At 49.1% G+C, this 21,228-nt stretch overlaps 1 protein-coding gene across 3 annotated transcripts in view; it reads right to left on the reverse strand.

The window, feature by feature from the left end:
* Slc24a3 (solute carrier family 24 member 3) overlaps positions 1-21,228 on the reverse strand; it is a 491,099-nt gene that overhangs the window by 176,670 nt on the left and 293,201 nt on the right. For all 3 annotated transcript variants that reach the window (XM_004635592.3, XM_023720226.1, XM_023720227.1), the window contains exon 3: positions 20,904-20,980. In XM_004635592.3, the coding sequence (XP_004635649.2) occupies positions 20,904-20,980 (77 nt within the window). The remainder of the gene's footprint in view (positions 1-20,903; positions 20,981-21,228) is intronic.

The following is a 21,228-nucleotide window of genomic DNA, read 5'->3' on the forward strand; positions in this document are numbered from 1 at the left end:
AACATCCATAAATTAAAAGAGGTAAGGTTTATTGTAGCTCATAGTTCACAGGGGTTTCAGTCCATAGTCAGCTGGATCCAACGTGGGGCATCCTAGAGGAGGGGCACAGAGGAGGTATATGACAGAGGAGAAACTATTCACGGTGTGGTAGGCAGGAAGCAGTGCGCCTTCCTTCTTTCCCTTTTGTTCCATCTAAACTGTAAGCCTATTGGTCAGTATGATTTACACTGAGGGAGGGTCTTCCCTCTTCAGTAAGCCACCAACCCTCAAAATTGTGCTAAACCAATCAGTGGACTGCTCTAGCATCACATATGTGTGGTCTGGTACACACACCCATGATTCAGTCACTCACAGAAGTCCCACCTACCCATGCATGGGGCTTTGGGGAATAACTGGATACAAGCCATGGCATCCAGTGGTGGAGAAAGCTGATACATTCTTCTAGAGAGATTTGTAAGCCTCTGTTTCTCAGGTTCATTTCTACTTGGCTTGAGGTACACATAAGCTAGCCTTGTGCACTACTGTAACCAACAGAATATTGACAGGATGGGCCAGCTGTGAGTCCAGCCTTGACAGGTCCTAGTTTCCGGTGAGTCTCAGAGAACCATGTCTACCCTGTAGATCACTCTGGGATGGCCTGGTGAGGATGAGAGGACACACAACCCAGGTGCTCTCAGCATCTAGCTACCATGCAGCTACCTGCCCAGAACCACGCTGCCTGGCCACTGACACGTGAGAAAGCCAACCATGACCAAAAGGTTCACACAGCTGAGCCAGGCCCAAACTGCTGATCTGAAGAACCAAGAGCCAGTTAAACCACTAGTGGTTTACATGAATAAAACTTAGGACCGTTTGTTTCACAGAAGAAGCTAACTGATACAATCCTACTCCTTTGAGAGCTGAGTTGAGCTCCATTAATGAGCTGTGAGAGTAGTTAGTTGTGATTACTCTCAGAACGATGCTCTGCAAACCCCACTAAAATATTCTATAGAAAAGAGTTCTGTGATAAGCTTTGGAAACTGTTATTATAACTTGTGTATGCAGGGTTGTGGTCCATGTGTAAGAAACTCTGCAACTAGAAAATAAACAAGTTAGCATTTCTCCAATGCTTGAGGAATACTTATTTTGCATGTAATACCTACAACTTTCTTTCACTAGTGTTCTGGGAAGTAATTGAGGACATGCTAGCTTAGATCTATAAATAGGCTTTGGTTTCTAGTCTAGGCTGCAGACATACCAAGGAGCCCCAGCTTACTGTAAGGGGGTCAGGAATCTCTGTGCACAGATGGTGGGAACTGTCTGGACTATTTTTTGGGGGGGCAGGGATGTCATGAAGGAGAATCCATAATCCAGAAGAGATTGGGCATCACTGCTCCTGGACTCAGATCTCTGGCTGCTTCCTGGAATTTGTACCTGGTTAGGCCACTGGACTAGCCACAAGGAGAAGTGACCTGCCACCTCCCTTGGAAAGAGCTGCAACAGGACAAGCAAAAAAGCATTGGCTCTAGAAAGTAGTCAAACTGCTTGGCAGTAACTGCCAAAATGCTATATTTACAGAAAACTGGCACTTCATAAATACCAAGCTGTGCTATTTATATAGCTGTTTCTCATCAATACGTGTGGGGATTCTGTAATTATCATGAACACTATTCCAAGGCTTCCGGGAACCTCAGACAAGTGAACATAAGTGTTAGAGTCCTGCTCTTCCAGATACGAGCTCAAAGCTAGGGCATGGTCTCGGTATGCACATTGACCTGTTGTGTGGCTCCTCTCCTTGAAGTGTGGGGCTGCTGGGGAAGGCATCTCGTCTATCTACCCTTTTCTCCTCATTCTCCATTTCATAACCAGCAAAATTCTTCTAAGGTATAGATGTGGTTGGATCAATTCCTCACTTGATTAAGTCCCCTAGGTGATATGCGGTGCTATTAAGATGAGCAATCTGGGCCTCTGTACTGCCTTCAGTTCTTGCCATTGCCCACCCTAATCCAACTCTTCAGTTACAGTGAGAACCCGGTAAACTCATGCCAGCTCCAGGCGCCCCCTCCCCTGCCGTTACCTACATGGGCTGCCCTGCTTTGGCCCCTCTTCCTGGCTCCCCTTGGGTGTTTCATCTTCTAAGGCTGCTGTGGTGAACTGCTCTGCGGTGCTGGCCAGTCCTCTATCACCGTATCCAGGCAGCTCTTCTGCAGCATGATCCTGCTGCCATGGTCCTTACATCTGGGCAGACCCTGGGACTCTTGTCCAGGACAGTGCAGCAGAAGGGATGCTGGCCAAATTTAAGGGAGCCCTTTCCAATCTGGAAGCTCTACTTCCTGCCTTTTGGAACTCTGATCTGCTGTGCAAACTTCCCAGCCTCCTCTGCTGAAGAAGCCATGCAGGGCAGCAGTGAACATCCGGGTATGAGAGTAAGGAGGCCAGCACAATGGCCAGCCCCAGAGATTCTGGAATGACCCAGCTCCAGCCATCATCCACCTGCATCTGCATGCAGGACCTCAGCTGGAGCCACCAGGCTAAGCCCAGAGAAGTCACAGACACAGGACTGATAAATTATTCTAATCCACAATGTATTGGGGTGCTTTGTTACACAGCTGTAGATGTCCCAAAAGGTGGTTTTCTCCACTCCGAAGACAGCACTGGGCAGTTCTGAAGTTCAGCCAGTATGTGTCAGTGTGGCCAAAAGAGCTGTACCTGACATCTGCCTGCCCCTTGATTACCATTTCTTTCATCCGGGTTATTAAATTTTGAAGAACACCCCATCAGGGGCTTTCCAGGAAGTGCTAGTGACAGCCTTGCTAACCCATATCCTACCACTCAGCCATGTGGCCCTTGGCATGTAACCCAGCTCTGGTCTTAAGGTCCTCATTTGAGGCATGGGTGCCACTGTGCCCACCTGAGGGCCAGGGACTTGAAGGAGTCACAGCCTGCAGAGGACCTGGCAGTGTTTGCTGCAATGGCTCAGTTTCCTTGCTGGAGTGTAAGTCCGGCACATGCTGTCTACCCCTGACCCCCCCTAACTCCTCCCCCCCAGCACACTGCCTGGTGTCTCAGGCATGGGAGACATATATAAGGTGCATAATAAGGGTCAGCAAGGTTGTTCTGAGCACTCCCTGGCAATCCTCTGATGCACATGTTATTCAACATGCAATGATTCAGGGAGCAGAACCTGTTCAAGGGGGTCCAGGGCACCTCTGTGTTAGATCTACAGCCAAGTGACACTGGCCTGGGTGGGCACAAGTTCCCTTCTCCACTCCTGAGGCTCCTGAGTCCTTTGGCGGGAGAAGTTGTTTTTAGATCCGTGTCCAAAGGCTAAGAAAAGTGACCATCAGCCTGCTCGCTGCTAAAGCCTGAGTTTCCCTCTGAGCCAGTGTCAGGAGAAGGGACTTCCTCCCTAGGGGAACTTGGGGACCACCCCTGGCCTGCAGTTAAGCCCCAGGGGAACAACTCAATTGCTCTGTCTTCCGCTTTCCTCCCCGTGGAATGGATGATCAGTGGGTAAGAAGCATACCACAGGGAGCAGGTCACTCAACCTCTCAGCCTTAATTATCCATCCGTGAAACAAGGACCATGACAGCCACACTTCTAGACAAGAGGCCTCCATGCCAGTGCCTTGGAAGCTGCTCACATCTGCTGCAGTCTCCTGGTTCCCAGCCTGCACTCTGGGAGAGGACAGACTCGTAGGCAGGGAGAACCGTGCCTCACGTGGCCCATGTGCTCCCATGGGCGGTCTCATTTTCCAAGATCTTGCTGAACCTTGTTCTAAGTGACTGCACCTGAGGTATTTGCGCAACAGGTCAATTTGTTGCCCTGGACGTGCTAACCTTGGTCTCTGTGATTACAGAATGGGGAGGAAGGATAGGATACACTTGGAAGGACTGGAGTTCAGACTGAAGAAGAAGTACAAGGACAGTGGCCCACTTCCTACCACCAGCAGGCTGCAGCTGATGCCACTTCCTCTTCCTCTGAAAGGCCAGGGAGCAAAACAACCTGGACAGCTGTCCACCTGCCACTTCCTCTGTCTTTCTCCTACTCTCTCATAACTAGCTTACTGTGAAAGCCGAATTCCTAATTACACAGCTGATTGGAGGGAACTTCCGGGAAAGCCTTGGATACTTTCACTACCCACAATGGGGTCCCTTTGCAGCTGAGGAATGCAATGCAGGGACAGTGGGCTGTGAGGCTGGCAGCTGAGCTCACTAAAGGGGAGCCATGGCATTGGGGTGGCCTTTGTGTTCAGCCCCATCCCAAACACTGTGGACCAGCAGGAATGATGTACCAAGGCATGGGGGGCAGTTGGGCCACACGCTGCTGGACCCAGGTGTGGACTAGCAGCTTGCTCCTGTCCTGGAAGATTCTCCAGTTAGTGCATGCGTGCATGGGAAATGGATGTCACTTGTGACATTGGGGTTTACTCTGCCTGCACTGGTTACATGACTTGATTTAACCCAGACCCTCGGATGCACGCCCATCGCCTATTCACACAGGTCAAGGTTCCAGCACCTTCCCCAGGGCTTTCTGAAGCATAGTGTCAAGCCTCCTGGTGTGCTTTCAGGACATTAAGGATTCTAGAGAGGGGAGTGCACTGGAGAATCCAGCCACAGCACAGCTGTCCAGGGATAGGGACATCCAGTCACCCAGGAGCCTGTCCTCTTCTGCTGTATCAGTCCTAAGGCTTGGAGTTAGCAGGGACCTTGAAAACACTGTCCTCATTTGAAAGATAAAGAAACCAGAACCAAAACAGCAAGTCACTTTCTCAAGGTCTTGGAGCCGGTCAGTGGTGGCTCTGGGAAAGAGGGAGACACCACCACCAAGCTGGTGTGGAAACTGCACATTCCTTTCCCAGAAATGTTCTCTCCTTTGATGAAGGCGCTTGCTATCATGTCTGTACTCCAAAGCCAAAGATGAAGAACCCCTCTCACTGAGCTGATCTGAAGGCACGCAGAGCAGCGTGGCTCCCTTATTGCTGCTCGGCAAGTAAATCCTTTTGTGTCTTGCTATTAGACACATCACAGTGCAAAACAGGGAGGCTCTGCCCTTGTCCGACGGTTCAGGATGGCCCTCTCTTCGCTCTGCGCTGTGTCTCCATGCCAACAGCGTCACAAAATCAAGTCCACATGAATATATTCCAGAAGAGCTTTTCGCTTCTTTCTAGCACTTTTATTTTAATGAGGACCAGTTAGTTTTATAAGAAATGACTCAGTAAATCATCTCTTTAGTCATGCTGAGCTCTTTCTAGTTTGGACAGATTCCTCCCCGAGCTGACTTATCTATTTACTATAGGGAGACTAGACAGGATTCACCTTTTGCCATTTTCGGTATAGAACAGTCAGACTTTTCAGCCAGCATAGTAGAGAGTAAGGTATCCAGGAAGCCCACTGTTGGTGAGTTGGTGAACTAACACAACTGCCGGGGTGGGGACACATGGCACAGAATACACAAGAGAGCAAGGGATGTGGTCAGGTAGAATTGAATAAGGAGATGAGTCCTGTACATCGGGGGGCTTGAAATATTGAGGGACAAAAGAAAGGTATGGAGCTTGGGCATAGGGAGTGAGGGCTAACTCTGGGTAGATGGGCAGAGTCAGGGCACAAAGCCCTGACTTTCCTGCACTTTTTAAAAGTCACTGGGTTTCCACATAGAGTATGGACAGAGGGAGAGACCTGCTTGTAAGCTCTTGCAGTGGTCCAGGAGGGAGATGCAGTGTCCTAAGCAAGAGCCAGGTGGGTGGCGATGGAGTGGGGAGGGGAGACAGGCCAGAGACACAAAACTTGCTGGTGGGTAGGGTAGTGTGGAAATGGAGGTTGGTTTTAGAATCGAGCCTGAGCAACCCAGTCATGGTGGTAACGGCTAAAGGGTCAGCAGGGAGGGTGAAAACCTTTCCCTCTCAAACCACACAGACCTATTTCTAATTATTTTCTTTTCCTATTTCTAATTAAATGACTCTCTGTTTAACCCAGAAAATGTTGCCTGGGTTGCCAAAGACAACACTTGTAAACACATATACACATATACCTTACACGCATATGTGCATCTATTTGTTCAGAGTCTCACATTAAGCAGCTGTGCCTCATATGCTAAAATTACTGCCTACTGGGCTCTGCAGGAATTGTAAAGGTGTGAATATACCTCTGTGTGTGTGTGTGCGTGTGCGTGTGTGTGTGTGTGTGTGTGTAGACATTTGCATCCGAGCATGATGTGAGATGACCCTCCCTCCCTCCCTCCAGGGTCCACCCTCTATGGGTGCAGTAGTGTTTCCCCTGATGATTGTGTGGAGACCTCAAGGGTAGAAGTCAAATGCCTACTGGCCTGTGTCCAGGAGAGGACAAGAAGACCCAGCACTGGCCACAGCTGCTGTCCTATCACAGTGGCTGCAGCGTGTTATGCTAATGATCTAGAGCACTCCTCTGCCCAACTTCCACCATCCTCAGTGCAGAGGGAGAGCAGTTCTAGCAAGCTCACCAAGGAAAGAAATTCCACAGGTCTCCACTTGCATGCGGAAGTCAACAGAAAGCCAAGATCTAGTGAAATTGCTGACAGGGCAGATTCCATGATTCCCTTGGGAATCTGTTCCTGAGAAGCAGCAGGGAATCCTTCAGCATTCCAAGGACACATTGCAGGAGTCAATGAAATGCATCCTCAAGTAAGGCTTGATGGTGAGGTCTACAACAGGACCCAGCTGCATATGTGCTTGGAGAGTTCTGGGTAGAAGGGCTTGCATCAAGGAATGTATGGGCAAGCAGCTCCTAGGAGTCTTGGCAGAAATGGTGAAGGGAACCTTAGGAAATAAATCTCTCAAAGAGAGTGGTGTCTGTAGTTATGATCACACATGTTGATCATAAAGACGGACACTTGGTCTCATCTTGGTGCCCAACCTAGAGGCTGGGATGACTGATGATTGACAGTTTACCCAAAGTGTCTTCTTCCAAGACCCTGCAGATCTGGTTCCAAGTTCCCCAAGGCAAGAAATTATATAAATTGAAAGGGCAAGAGACCACTGAGTTTCCTCTAAGTATGAGAATAGATGCCCCTCAGAAATTTAAAGTATTTGGGAAAGACTTCTGAAGCATTTGAACAGAAGAAGCAGTAGGAACCACAGGAAAGTGGAGGGGTCACCTAGGGTGTGGCCTCTGAGACATCCACTGGGCAGAGTCCTGGCATCTAGGGCCAATAGGACAGCATACTGTCACTGGGGAGCATCCCAGGCCCAACGGGCTCAGGAAACCGAAGCCATATTCCCAAACCTCACCTCTGCCCATTCTCAGTCAACATGTTTGGGCACCTTTCACATGTGGCACACTGAGTTTTGTTTCTGAAATAATACCTTAATGGTGAGAGGCCAGGCCTTCAGGGAAAGAATTTAACTCAGTGGAAGTTGGAGAACATTGTGATCCTTATTAAGGAGGACATTTGTTTAGATGTTACGCCTTTGTGTAAATGCTCAGAAAGGACTCTGAGTCACGGCTGAGTTGTGAAACAGACATGTCTTCGCAGGAGAAGGTCTCTCTGCCAGTAGGTTTCTGCAGCGCCAGGCTACCTGGTCATCTTTCAGAGACAAGACACTCCGATGCTCCAAGTTGTACATACCTGCTTCAGCTTGCTCTTTCTTGCCTCACAAGTGGCAGCGTTCTGTGGTTTTTGCTTGTTACATGTTTCTCCAACAAACCCTGACCCCCAGAGTCCACCTTATTATACTTGGGATTGATGCAGCGCTCAGAGCCATCAACTGATGGAACAGAACAGAACACTGGCTGACAACTCAGCCTTACCAGCCAAGTAGAAAGACCTGATACCCAGCTGCCAAGACATGGAGCACAACTTCTGGGTTCATTTGCTCAGGGACTGCTCAGTCCATGAGCAGTTCCTCCCCGCAGAGGGTCACGCTGCACATTATGGAGGCAAAAAGATGACTCAAGAGCAGCCCCAGCTCTCTTGAGTAAGGGTGAGGATGTAACATGTCACAGGAGAGGAAAGAAGAGAGGACAGTGTGAGTTATCTCAAGGAGGAATGCTGCCACCAAGGCCCACTTTTCCTTTTGAGAAGAATCTAGGAGTAGATGGCACCTAGCTGCCCTGTGGGAAGCTAACAGACCAAAGGTGAGAGGGTTCCAGGCAGGCACAGAGCAGAGGCAGGCTTTGGGATTTCTTGGTAAGCAGAGGATCAGTTTTTTCTAGACCACAATATATGGGTACGCAGCAGAGGAAAAATAACCCTGGAGAAATGGTTGGTACCTAGAGCATGGAGACACCCTGAAATAACAGTGGTGACACTGACTAATATTTCCAAGTCTGCTCTAAGTGGCTGGCCCTCCTCTTCACATTACACGTGGACTTATTTATTTAACTCTCACCCAGAGTGCCCTATGAAGTGGATACATTCATTACCCTCACTTCATAGGAAAAAAACACAGCCCAAGCAAGGGAAGCAGCTCGTGCCTTTGCTTTGGGTAGGAATGTACCCATAAGTGGTGGTGCTAGGACTTGAACCCGGGCAGTCTGAGGTGGCCATGCTTCTCCCCACAGGCCATGTGGGCCTTCTGTGGCTGTGGAGATGACTGGGGGAGTTGGGGTGGGCATGAGGAATTGATCTGGGGCAGGGTTAGCCAAGTGTTGATCAGAAGGAGGTAGACTGAGCCCAGTAAGTTCATTTTCGTGGGTGCTCTGTGCTAGGTAGAGGCAGTGAACAGAATAGGAGTTAATTTTTCTCAGGACTGTGTGTGCTGAGCACCGGGCTGTACCTCAGTCACAAAACTTTCTTTGATCTGTCCTTTTAGGGTGGACACTGGGGAAACTGAGGCCCACAGAATTACAGGGCACACAGGCAGGGCGCAGCTCAGCCAAGCTACACACCAGGCCTGCAAAGTCATGGCAGAATGAGCGGGATGTGTCAAGTCTAAAGCCAGACCCAGCCACAGAAAACACACAGAAGGGAGCAAATGCTTTGGGAAGAGGAAGACCCTCAGTCTCCCTGGCTCATGGGCTAAGTCAGGAAACAGGAGGGCTGGGCTGCAGAAGAGTGGTCTTGGAGGGACTGGCTCCCAGGGTGACATTGTACACCCAGGAGGCACTGCCTGGACTCCACATGGACACTGCACATTCCCCAGCTTGCCCATGGGAGCAAAGACATCTGCCCCCGCTCCCTCTGAGCAATGTCAGTGGGGATACCCTGGAAAGCTACCAGAGAGTCTCACCAAGCAACCTCCTCAGGGGACTCACAGAGGATCTGGTGGCCTCTGTCTGAGGTTCTACCTTGAATATCCTATTCATTCATTCTACTTTGCAGGGTTGGTGTGTATCCTGGCTGAGATATGCCCTGCCTGTGTGACCTTTAATTCTGTGAGCCTCAGTTTCCCCATCTGTATATGGGATTGAGGCTAGAACTCACCCCATAAGGACAGATAAAAGAAAGTTGTAACTGAGACTTAGTCCTGTGCCTAGTGCTTATGGGCCTGAGAAAACATTAACTTAGACAGAGGCTACCTCAGAAGGAGGTGTGCTCATCACATGCTAAGCCTGGGGATGTGGAGATGAGGGAGGCCCAGAGCTGGCACTGGCCAGGACCTTCAGAGCATGGGTGCAGGTTCAGGCCTGCTCCCTCTCGGTGGCTCTCTGGACAAGAGCTGGTGCATGTCACAGCAGCTGCTGCTGGTGCCTGTCCTCATCTCAGGACCTCCATGTCCCTGAGGAGTCCAGCCAGCAGTAACTGTCCATTTGCCTAAGACCTCTGGGTCCCACTTGGCTCCAGGGTTGTGGGGTCAAGTGCAAGTACCAGGGGCTAGGAACCCTGAGCCACCCTCAGCCAGTGTTTGGCATGAGTCAGTGGATAAATGACCCGGTCTCTTTGCACCCTGTTCAGGATAATGTGAGCCGCATGTCCTCTGCTATTGGCCAGTTCTCAGGTCTGATCTGCTCCTGCCCTGTGGCCAGGACAGCCTCCTGGGATCACCCCCAAAGGAAGTGCCTGTCTGAGCCTTGTCAGGTGTTGGCTTCCAGGAGAACCAACCTAAGACAGCTCCTGGCTATAGTGCTCTTGTGTAACACCTCATGGAGGAAGAGGAGGTGACTACTAGGGACAGTGAGTTTGGAACATGATACATATTTGAGTTTCTGGGGCTGCAGAAGCTTCTTCACTGTAAGCTTAGAATTTGTTGTTATGATTAAACTCAAAACCCTTATCTGGAGTCTATGCTGTATCAGGAAGATGGGGCAGGGAACGGAACAGAAAGAAGAGGGACAGACAGAATAAAAACCAAAGTTCCCACTGGTGAGCATTTTTCCCAAAGTCTCAGGCAGGGTGAACACAGCTTTTGTAGTGAGGATTTCCAGAGAACAAACTTGGCAGGAATCTGTAATACTGACAAAGAGCAAGCCCCCCACGTCCCAGCACTGAGCACACACCAGGGTATTTTCTGATAAAAAAGAGCTTTCAATTGAGTATTTTATCCAGAAAGAATGTCGAGTATTTGCTTCTGTCTAGTTTTTTGCGCTATGACATGATAAATTCAAATGGCAGTGCGTCATTGCTGACTTAGCTTTTCTGCTTATATATATTTTTGGTGGAAAACTGTTCTTAGAAGTTGTAAATAGTTGACATAACAATTCTATGTTTTCTGTGAAGCCATCTCAGAGCAAGAGCTAATAAAAGTATTGGCTACAAAAAATAAAAACACAAAACTAATATATTGAAGGGTAGAAGAGGTGGACCCCGTGGTGAAATGAGATGAGGAGGAGCATGCAGGAGGCTGCAGGTCTCTGGTGTTCCTACATAAACATGGGGTGTCTAAGCAAGGTACGTGGTCTCTATCTCCCCACCTCTCGTACTTGGGGACCTCATGAAAGTAACTTGGGAAGCATCTGCTCCAAAGTACAGCTCATGAAGTGCTTCTTGTCTTGCTTTGGGTTCAAGACATGAATCAGAGGGATGACAGGTCATTTTCTCTAGGTGCCAGGGAGGGACTGGAATCTCAGGGCTCTTCCTCTCCTGTGAGCTCATGGCTGTGTGGGGGTTAGCATGGTAGGTAGCGCCTGGTGCCTGGAGGTGGAACTTGGTGCCAGGGCTGTAGTGTAGGTTACTGAGTGGGGGGAGGTGAAGGGTGGGTGAGAGAGAGAGAGAGAGAGACAGAGAGAGAGAGAGACAGACAGACAGAGAGACAGAGAGAGACAGAGACAGAGAGACAGAGAGAGACAGAGAGATACAGAGAGCTGGGGAACAGGATCAGGAAATAAAAGGCAGGCACTTAAGAGTGGTATGTTGTCAAGAAGTTACTGAGCTGGCAGTTACAGCTGTCTGCTGCCAGGGCACTCGGGAACAGGGTGGAGCATGTACTTCAGTCAGTCCAACTGAGGCATGAGGGAGCTGAGACAGTTATCTACCACCACATCCCTGTGTCTAAGCGTTACTTCTGGGTCTCTGACTTCCTAGCATAGGGAGCTGCTCTGCCTTCCAGAAGAGCCCAGTGTTACAGGGGCTGCTGCAGGTGGAGGCTGGATGGGCACATACAGGTAGCATGTGCTACAGGGCTCCTCTGGGATATGATCTGCTCAGGGCCAGGCTCCACCAAGAGCCTCAAATGCCTGCTTCTGGACACCCTTCAATGCAGCCCATCAAGGGAGTGCTCTGTTTTCTCTAGCCTGGACTCTGAGGCTCAGGAAGCCACAGTAGTTGCCCAGGACTATAAACTAGTAAGTGGAAAAGCCAGGCCTAGAACTCACTGAGTGTGTGTGTGTGTGTGTGTGTGTGTGTGTGTGTGTGTGTAGTCATTATGCTTTCCATCTGCCTCAGGGTTGAATCCACCAGCAAAGAAGCATGAGGGGCCCCTGTGTGGAGAGACGCAGGCCTCCTGAATGATTCTCAGGGGCTGGGAGGGGTCGAGCAACTTAAAATCTGTCGAAACAGAATAATTTACTCTCTCTGCGCTAAGCCTCGCTGGACACCAGTTTTAGTGCTGTGTTGACACTGACAAATTAGGGACGTGCTCAGCACTTTTCCAAGAGTAAACAGCAAATTCCACAAGCCGCTCTAATCATTTTTCTCTTCCAGGGCGAAAGCCCTTAACCAAACACGCCTGCCCAGAGCGTGAGCAGTGCTGGGACCTCCCAGACCAGACCATCTAGGTCCCTAAGATCTCAAAGCCCCCTTGATTATTTTTACTCCAAAATGTTTGACTGATGCTATTGTAAATAAGATCCTTGTAATTTCATTTTCAGATAATTTATTGTGGCTGTGTAGAAATGCTGCTGATTTATGTAGACTGATTTTATAACTTTACTATTAGGGTTTTCTGCACATGAGATTGTGTCCTTGACAGACAATTTTACTTCTTTCTTTCCTAGTTAATGATACTTTATGTATCTCACATTGCTAAGTGAGTGAGTTTTATTTACTTATTTAGTTTTTTAGTTCTGGAGACTGAACCTTGGGCCTTCGGCATACCAGACAAGTGCTCACCATCAGCTACTTGCCCAGACCTCAGTGAGTGGGTTTAAACTGTTCCTAACACAGAACGTTTTAAGCATGTGAGGCAATAGATACGTTAATTAGCTTGCTTCAGTTATTCCAAAATATATACATCACATTAAGGGCCAGCCAGATAGCTCAGCAGACTAACGCGCCTGCTTCAGCAGAGTGCAGTGGCCAGGGTTCGATCCCTGGTGTGCAGCGCCAGCCTGGCCCCCAGGGTGCACTAAGACAGCAATTGAGACTGGGAGTGGTGGTGCCTGCCTGTTATCCCAGCACTTGGGAGGCTGAAAACAGGAGAATCACTATGAGTCTGATCTACTGTAGTGAGACGCTGTAGACCCTGTCCTAAATTTATTTTTTTTAAAAATCACATTACCCCTAAAATAACACACTTTTTTGTTTATTTAAACAATTAAAAGTTCAGAGCCCCAGTGGTGGGCAGGAGGATGTTGTCACCAAGTCCTGGGCTGGGTGGAAATGCCCATTGTGGAGGGATCTCCAGGTGGCACCAGTCAGGTTGTTCCTAAGGCTGATGGCTCTGTCTGAATGGCCTCAGCCCTGGCCCATGACAGGAGATGCTTTGTGAAAGCTGCTGTTCCAGGGTGTGGGGCAGGGAGAAAGCAGAAACCAAAACAGCCAACACATACTGAGCCACCGTCATGTGCTCGGCTTTCCAGAGGTACAGATGGAGGTTGGGAGAGGGCCTGGGGCTTGTTGCAGAGCACCATGTGTGTTGGAAACACATGTTCTCTGACGTCCACCCCTACTCTCGTGTCACATCTCGTCCTTATGTCTGGAAGCTGGTGGCCCCTCCTATGCACCCTGCTTGCTGGCATGGCCAAGCCCAGGCCATCTCTCAAGAGGATGGAGGGAAGGAGCAGACACAGTGATCTTCCTGGCCTGTTTGCTGCTTGATTTCCAGTGCACAGCATGAGGGAAGGGCGCTGAGGCACGGCACCACAATGCCTGGCTAGACCTTTTAGGAGAGGCCCAGCTGCGTGTGGCTATTTACACTTACACTAGTTAAAATGAAATAAAACAGAAACCAGGGCTTCTGTCTCACTAGCCACCCTGGATGGGCTCACAGCTACTTTGGATGGGGACCTTCCTACTGGACGGTGCAGACTCAGAGCAGGCCCATCCATACAGAAAGGTCAGTTGGATGGGACAGTCTCTGAGGCAAAAGTTGAGCTCCTGAGCCAAAGAAACCAAAGCAGAGCTTGGCAAGCCCAGACTTAGCCCTGGGGTACAGTGGGGATGAGCTTTGATGTACAAAGGGCTGGGGGAGGTGGGGCTGGGGAAGGGGCCTCCTCTTCTCCCCCAGCCCCTCTGCCCCTAAGGCCTGGCTACTGTGGCAATTAGTTTATTCTTTGGCTCTTCACAAAAGCAGCCTGGGCCTGGGGGACACATCTAAGGAATCCATTTTCCAGATATTCATATTGAATAGCAGAAATGAAGTTTAGCGAGGTCCCTTCCCAATCCAAGCCCTTCCCTTACCCAAAGGTAGAAGGTGAAGAGAAAGATGCAGTAAGGGAGCCCCCTGCCCGGGCTGTGGGCTCCCCCAGCCTCTAGCTTCTTTAAGAAAAAGCCCCCCAGTGGCCTTTACTTTTTCTGGGGTTGGGAGGAGCTGGGGTGGGAAGCTGAGCCCTCCCTACCAGAGCCTCCCTGTGCCCCAAGCTTCTTGACTAAGCTTTGTGAATCAGTGTCACTGGTAGGTGAAGACCTGACCAGAGACCCCAACTCAGGTGGGCTGCTGATCAGGCAGGAGAAAGCCGACTTGGACCAATGTGAAACGTGGGGGTGTGGGAATGAAGATGCAGACCAGGGCAGTGGGTAGACAGCAGGAGGGCAGGTGTGAAGCCCATAAGGTGTCTGGGTAGAGCGCAGCAGGGCCCACATCTTCAGGGATAACAGGGCTACATGGGGAGGACAGGGGCCATCATCTAGGACCTGGCTGAGCTGAAGGTACTACAACACCAGGGAGACAGAGAACAGAGCCACCAACCCCCAGAAACCAGAGGGAGAATGCTGTTCAAAGAGCCTGCTGCCCCGCTCCCTTCGCACTCTACCACCTCCATCCCAGGGGATGCCTCCAGTGCCAAGCAGTTTCCTCTGTACCTCTGAGGAGCAAGGAGTTTGGTGTAGGTCCCTGCAACAAAAATCAGCCCATTCTTAAAATCAACAGCTGGTCTGCGACTGAGAGACAATTTGGATGCAGGCCTAGAGTCTATTTCCCCATTTCCCAGAAGAGATGAACTCCACGGGGTACACAAGGAAGGTGGAAATGTGGGTGGGAGGGCGCTGAGGGGGCCAGGGAAGATGATTAACCTTAGGGCAAAGTCCCAGATGTCACTACATGGGGACACCAAAAAGAGGGACCCCAGTGGCTGTCCTCACCATTCCTGGATCTCCAAACGTGGAAGTCCTGGCTTGGCGGCCCAGTACAGGAATCTGGACTTCCAGAATGACCCAGCTGTAAAAAACCATCTCCACTGTTACTCAAAAGCTGCTACAGGGAATGGACACAGGTGTGGACAAAGGGATCCACACTCCTGAAGGCGATCTGGGGTAGACGGCTGGGGCTCCCACAGGGTCCATACAGGCCCTGCATTATCCTGGGAAGCCAGAAGTGGTTGTGGTGGCTGCCCCCCTAATAAAGCATATCTAGGCTTTAGAACATGAAGATGCATATCAGAAATTCACTTGTTGACCTTTCTTTTCTTTCTTTCTTTTTTTTTTTTTTTTGCAATGTTTTGTGTTGTTTGGTTTTTATGATGCTGTGAATCAATCCCAGGCTTTTGCTCATAATATACAAGCACTGTGCCACTGAGCTCCATCCCTGGTCCTCTCTCTCCAGCATGTTTCTTTTCCTGTGCATATCCCCTAGCAGTTTTGAGTCACTGGGCCACTTAGTAGCTCTTCTCTCAGACTCACCTAGTGAGAATTTCCCTTAGGACAGAGAATCACGTTCAGGTTGTGATACTTTATACTATGGTTACATACAAGCATACAGAAGTATCTCCCTGTTGGAAGAGAGGAACTATGCTACAGAGGGGAACAAGACTCAAAACTTACTAAAAAATGCTTTTGAAAGCTGACCAGGCACAGGGAGGCACATTTATTTCTGCTGTGGAGTTTATTCTCTTCAGGAAAGAAAGCTACACACACTCAGTTTGAGAAATTTCAATTATCATTTAATACTTCTTTTACTGGAAGAGAAATGATAATCCCCAAGATGTAGCTATCTATGTCACGCAGGATGATCAGAAAAAAATTTTCAAGGCTTTCATAAATCATAGTTCTAGAAAATTACCCAACTCTTTGCTCTCTTCAGGACAGGCTCAATGAGTTTATGGGGGTGCGAATTTCTGCACAGACAGGAAATTCTGCTTTCATGTCTCAATGTTAAGGAAGTGGGATGCAAAGCAACGTGTAAGACGAGTGTGATTTCCCAAGTCTTTTCATTGTTGATACGATCAGAAGGATCATGGATTTCCTCACTGGTAAAGACCCCATACATGAAGAACAGGGAGAAAGACTAACAACATTCAAGTGCAATCTCAGAGCTTAGGAAACAGAAAAGCCTAAGGGGAAGTTAAAGCTGTAGCATTTGGAAAGTTGAGCCAGAAACAGCTATCTTGAGTTCCACAAATCACATACAATAGAGGGAAGTATTTACATGAAAGGAAAATAGAAGCAAGCTTGGACATTTAGAGTTTAAAAACTGAGCCATAGCATCCCCAGGCCCATGCCCAGCTGAGGATCAAAGCTGCAGGCCTGGGTGAAAAGCAAACTCCAAGGTCTACGTGGAAGAGTGTGAGTATAGGTTCAGCTGCAGAGTCAGCTCAGGCTGCACAGGACTGGAAAGCATTTGGGGCTCTGCTGGAGACTGCTGATTACAGCTACTTAGTCCTACCAAAGGACAGCCGCTGGCTCTCTCTCAGGCAGCCTGGTGTGACATGACAAACCTGACAGGATCCTCTGCAGAAGTCCATCCCTTTTGCCACCCAGATGAGACAAACCTAACCCTTCAGAAGCCCTGTGGTGGCCTGATGAGCTTTACCACCTCTGGATTGACCCATGCTCCTTGGGGCAGCTGGGACTCTGGGACCTCCTCTTCAAATGGCCCTGAGCCTTTCCCCATGGCCTGCATGGGCTGTCCTTATTGGACAGTTGGGGAGACAATGCTGGCCCCCTGGGGCTACACTTGGCCTCACTTAAGCCTAATGTTAGGTAAGGAGAGATAGCAGAGTCATGTTGAGATCAGGACGTGCTCCCTACCACTCCCAGTGTGGCAGCTAACAGCAGCACAAATACCTGTCTGGCAAGCGTAAGGCCCTGAGTTCAATCCCTGGTACAAACAAATAAAACAAACCAACCCCAAAACCAAATCCAATGTGGCAGCTGGGTTACCGCAGAGTGTCCCCCAGAGCAAGGTCCCACCACTTCCCCCGCATGCACCTTCAGTCTCCACCATCAAATCTTTGGTTTCTGTCCCTCCAGCTCCCCTAAACTCTCACATCTCTGTATCCTTGAAGGTGGGATTTCCCACTTCTGCCTGGAATCCCCTTTCTCCATTCTGCTTTGGAAACTGCCTGTACACCCTCCCAAATAGTACTACTTTGGTCTTCCTGGCTGTGAACTCCAAGGCACACAGTCTAGACCATAGCCAGCACAACATGCATCCAGCGGCTGTAGATTCAGTGTCTACACAGTCTTGCTGTATGTGACCTACAACATCACTCTTGTCTTCAAGTTCTCTGTCCTTGTATTATTCAAATCTGTCACCCATGGTCTCCACTAAGATTTTCATATCTTGAAAACTGCATTTGATTTCTTTCCATAATTTCTATTTTTTTTAACCAAACCAGACATTTATTTTTTGGATTATTTAGCTCATTTAATTTACTGCTTATTTCTTCTTTAAGCACATCAAACATTTTATTAGTAAAAATCCAATATCTGTTTAATGAAATTCTCTTTAAGCTCACTAAACATCTTATGAATTTGCTTATATGTTTCTCTTTTGAGCTCTTCAAACACAATGACCACTTGGGTTTGAGCCCTTTGCCTGTAACTCCTTATATTTCAGTGCCCATAGGATCAGCTCTTGGGGAGCTAGAGGCTCCTGGAGGGGTCATATGCTTTGCTTTCTTTTGCTTCTGTTGTTTTTCTGTTGCAGGTTGAACAAGAGTAATGCATGGCAAATGAGGAACATGCCTAGTTCTCCTCATAAGACACTGGCCACCACAGTTGAGGTCACCTCTGGGCTACTCAGAGGACCTTGCCCTGCTGCTGTACTGCAGGGGCTCTGGAAGTGCTTTCTAGCTGTCTCCATGCAGGAAGGCCATAGTTAGCTTCTTGCCATTTGGACTCACGCACTCACCTATTTCCTGCCAGCCCCTAAAATGCCACCCATATGGCTTTGCAGCAGTTCTTGCACTCAGTGATGTTCATAGAGCAATTCCCAAGCCTCCTAAAGGTGCTGGGTAACATGGTAGGTGAAGAGGATGCACCTTCCTTGTTGTGCTACACAAAAATGATGCATTTTTTCATGTTCACTATGCTAAACAGCATCCAAAAGGGTTTCCCTTGTGAGAGTTATGTCCCAGCAGGGGATCCTGTGGTGGGCAGGATGCTGTAGGAGCCTCCTCACCCGGGGGTGCATCAGCAGGCCTACCCTAACATTTGTGTCTACTCAAATGAGAAGTGACCTCAGTTTTCATCTGGCTCTGCCCTGGACCACCTGTGTACCTGTAGAAGGGCCCTGTACCTACTAGAAGCAGGGTCCAGGCTATGTGGGTGGGAAGCTCCAGGTTTTTGTGAGGGGATGAGCACTGATTTCTTGTCCTGTGGATTCTGGGAAGGGACCAGAGGATGAACACAGAGTGTAACATGAGGACTGTGTCTGCTGTTGCAAGGAAGTGTCTGGGGGTGACACTGTCCTTACTGCCTCCTTTGTTTTTCACCCAGCCTGGACCTGCAGCATGAAAACCTGGCAGCCTAATGGGGATCCTTGGCTCCTAAGGGCTGAAGGAAATGCATGCCCCTTGGCCTGCAGCTAGGGAGGTGGAGGTAGGAAGAGGACATGGCCCCCTGCAGGCCACAGCACCACTCTGGAAGAATGGCAGAGTGCTAATGGTTGCCCAGAAATTCCAGATCCCGCTCAGTGCCTGGGTCTCCTCAACATTGGGACAGAGGAGTCTGCGTGGTGCCAAAGGTGGCACCATATTAATTGCTCAGTACGTGAGATGCTCGGGAAGGAGGGTTGGGGTGGGAGGACCCTAGAGTCCTCATTTATTTGATGTTCTTAGAGAATGTTTTTGCTAACAGGAGATATTCTAAACTCCCCCATCTGTCTGGTTGAGAGTGGAACAGGAAAAAGAGGTGAGGGCTGACTGCCCTCCCCAGAAGGAAGTCAAGCTCAGGTGACTCACAGGTCCAGAGAAGTGTGCCCATCTCAGTCACAGTGCCAGAGGCCACTCACCAGACCAAGCGTCTTAGTCACTTTCTGGGATCGAGTACCCAACACCCACAAATTAAGGAGGAAAGGTTTATTTTAGCTTATAGTTAAGAGGTTTGAGTCCAGAGTTGGTGGTTTCCCAGACAGGGTTGGATGATGGGAGCATGACAAGGAGAAAGCATTCGTGGTATGATAGGCAGGAGTCAGCCTTCCTTTCCCTTTGCATTCCACATAGGCTACAAGCCTATTGGTCGGTATCACCTACAGGGTGGGGCTTCCCTCTACAGTAACGCTAACACTCACAATTGTGCCAAACCAATTTATGGCTTCATCCAGTTATCACACAGTCCTTATTTAGCCATCTCCAGAAAGCACCACCTATGAGCACATGAAGATTTGGGGGCGTCATCTACATATAAGCTGTAACACCAGGATAGCAGGAATGAGCCTTAAAGCCATCCCAAACCTGACCCCATAGCACTGCGGTGCCTGTCTATTGTCTGCATTGAAAATTAAGTTCTCTGGATCAGGGTGGGCTTGTGACTGCACTGCATATGATAGAAAGATGCTGTGTGACTTCTGAGGTCCTCGGCATCTCTCTGCTCACCACAACCCTCCCTCTCTCAACCCTGAGCTGACACCTAGAAGTCTGACTTCCACACTGGAGAGGCCACAGGTAGGGCTTTGACTGACATCCCATCTCAGTCACACCCATCTCAGTCACAGCCATGAAAGTGGAGAATGTTCTTGCAAGGAGACCCTCCAACATTAGAGCTTTGACCCTGGCACCCAAGATGCCCATCAAAGGCCCCAGATTGAATGGAGCAGAGCCGCACTCCTACCATGCTCTTTGGGAATGATTGACACATAGGATTGAAGGACAATCATTCTATGTGACACATTCTATTGACACATAGAACCCATGAGCAAAATAAAATAGTGACTGGCATGTTATTACACATAGGAGACTTGTTTTATAGTAATAAATGATGAGAAGGGGGACCAGCCAGATAGATCAGTTGATTAAAGCCCCTACTTAGGCAGATGCAGTGGCCTGGGGGTTTGATCCCCAGCCTGCCATGCCAGCCCTGCTCTTGGGGTGCATTGAGATGGTGAATAAGACTGGGTGTGGTGGTGCATGCCTGTAATCCTAGCACTTGGGAAGCTGAAAAATAAGAGGGTCACTATGAGTTTAAAATGTGTAATGAGACCCTATAGGCCCTGTACTAAATACATTTTTTAAAAAAATGATGAGAAGGGGATTAAGAGCACTCTGGGAGAGAAGGAACATTACTGAGAAAGGAAAAAGAAAAGTGCCCGCTCCAGACTTCAGCAGCAGCCACCCCTTAGATACATCACACACCCTACCCAAACTCTCCTGATAGGGACAACTAAAGTCAAAGACCTCAGCCTCCCTGGGTGTGGAGATGCTAGGACCATAGTGAACATTACAAGGCCAGGAGGGAGGAAACCAGTGCTTACTGATCAGTAGACAGCAGACATCATACTCATTGCCACTGTGCTTAGTCCACAGTTCAGCAAATGCTCTGTCCCCACCTTCTGCCAAGAATAGGTGTGGGAATAAAATCAGACACAAAACAGTCTCTGCTTCACAGGGCATATGGGCGAGGGAGGTTGCATACACACTACACGAATGACTACATAATGAAAGATTACATGGAAAAAATAAAGGGCAGAGAGAAGTACCAGGTACTTAGGCAGACTGCTTGCTGGGCAAGGGGCTCCCTGAGGAGCTGGAGAGTAGAGCACATCAGGCTAAAGGGTGCAGGGCCTTTGACCTCAGCATTCACTCTTGTCACTCATATAAAGAGAAAAGTTCAGACAGATGTCACCTAACTTATCAGCTTGGGGCCTCTAGAAGGTAGTGCATTCCAAGATGGCCCCACCACGGCTAAGAGGATCCCACCAGGCCAGTGGATAGAAGGGTGGGGTCAGTCCTCCTGGAGCAGGCACAAAGGGTACTTACACAGAGCACATGGAGGACCACCGCCCCTTGTCTGCGGTCTTCATTGGTGAAGATGTCATTGGGAAACTCATGGAGCGCTAAGAAGAAACAAAGAAAACCAGCTCAGTACAGAGGACGACATTCTCAGTGCCCAAGGCTGGGATGAAGTCACAGGCCTCTCTTTTGAAGTTGCACGTTAGTATGGAATTCACTAACATGGATGCCAATAACGACATCTGCAAGTTCACAAAATTCTTACCAGAATTTCACATATAAGTACTTCAAATAAGAACAGAACCACACTAGCATTAGCAGGACCAAGATTCACCCTGCATGTTCACAGTAG

The sequence above is a fragment of the Octodon degus genome, unplaced genomic scaffold, assembly GCF_000260255.1.
Source record: "Octodon degus isolate 3935 unplaced genomic scaffold, OctDeg1.0 scaffold00073, whole genome shotgun sequence".
NCBI classification, from domain to species: Eukaryota; Metazoa; Chordata; class Mammalia; order Rodentia; family Octodontidae; genus Octodon; species Octodon degus.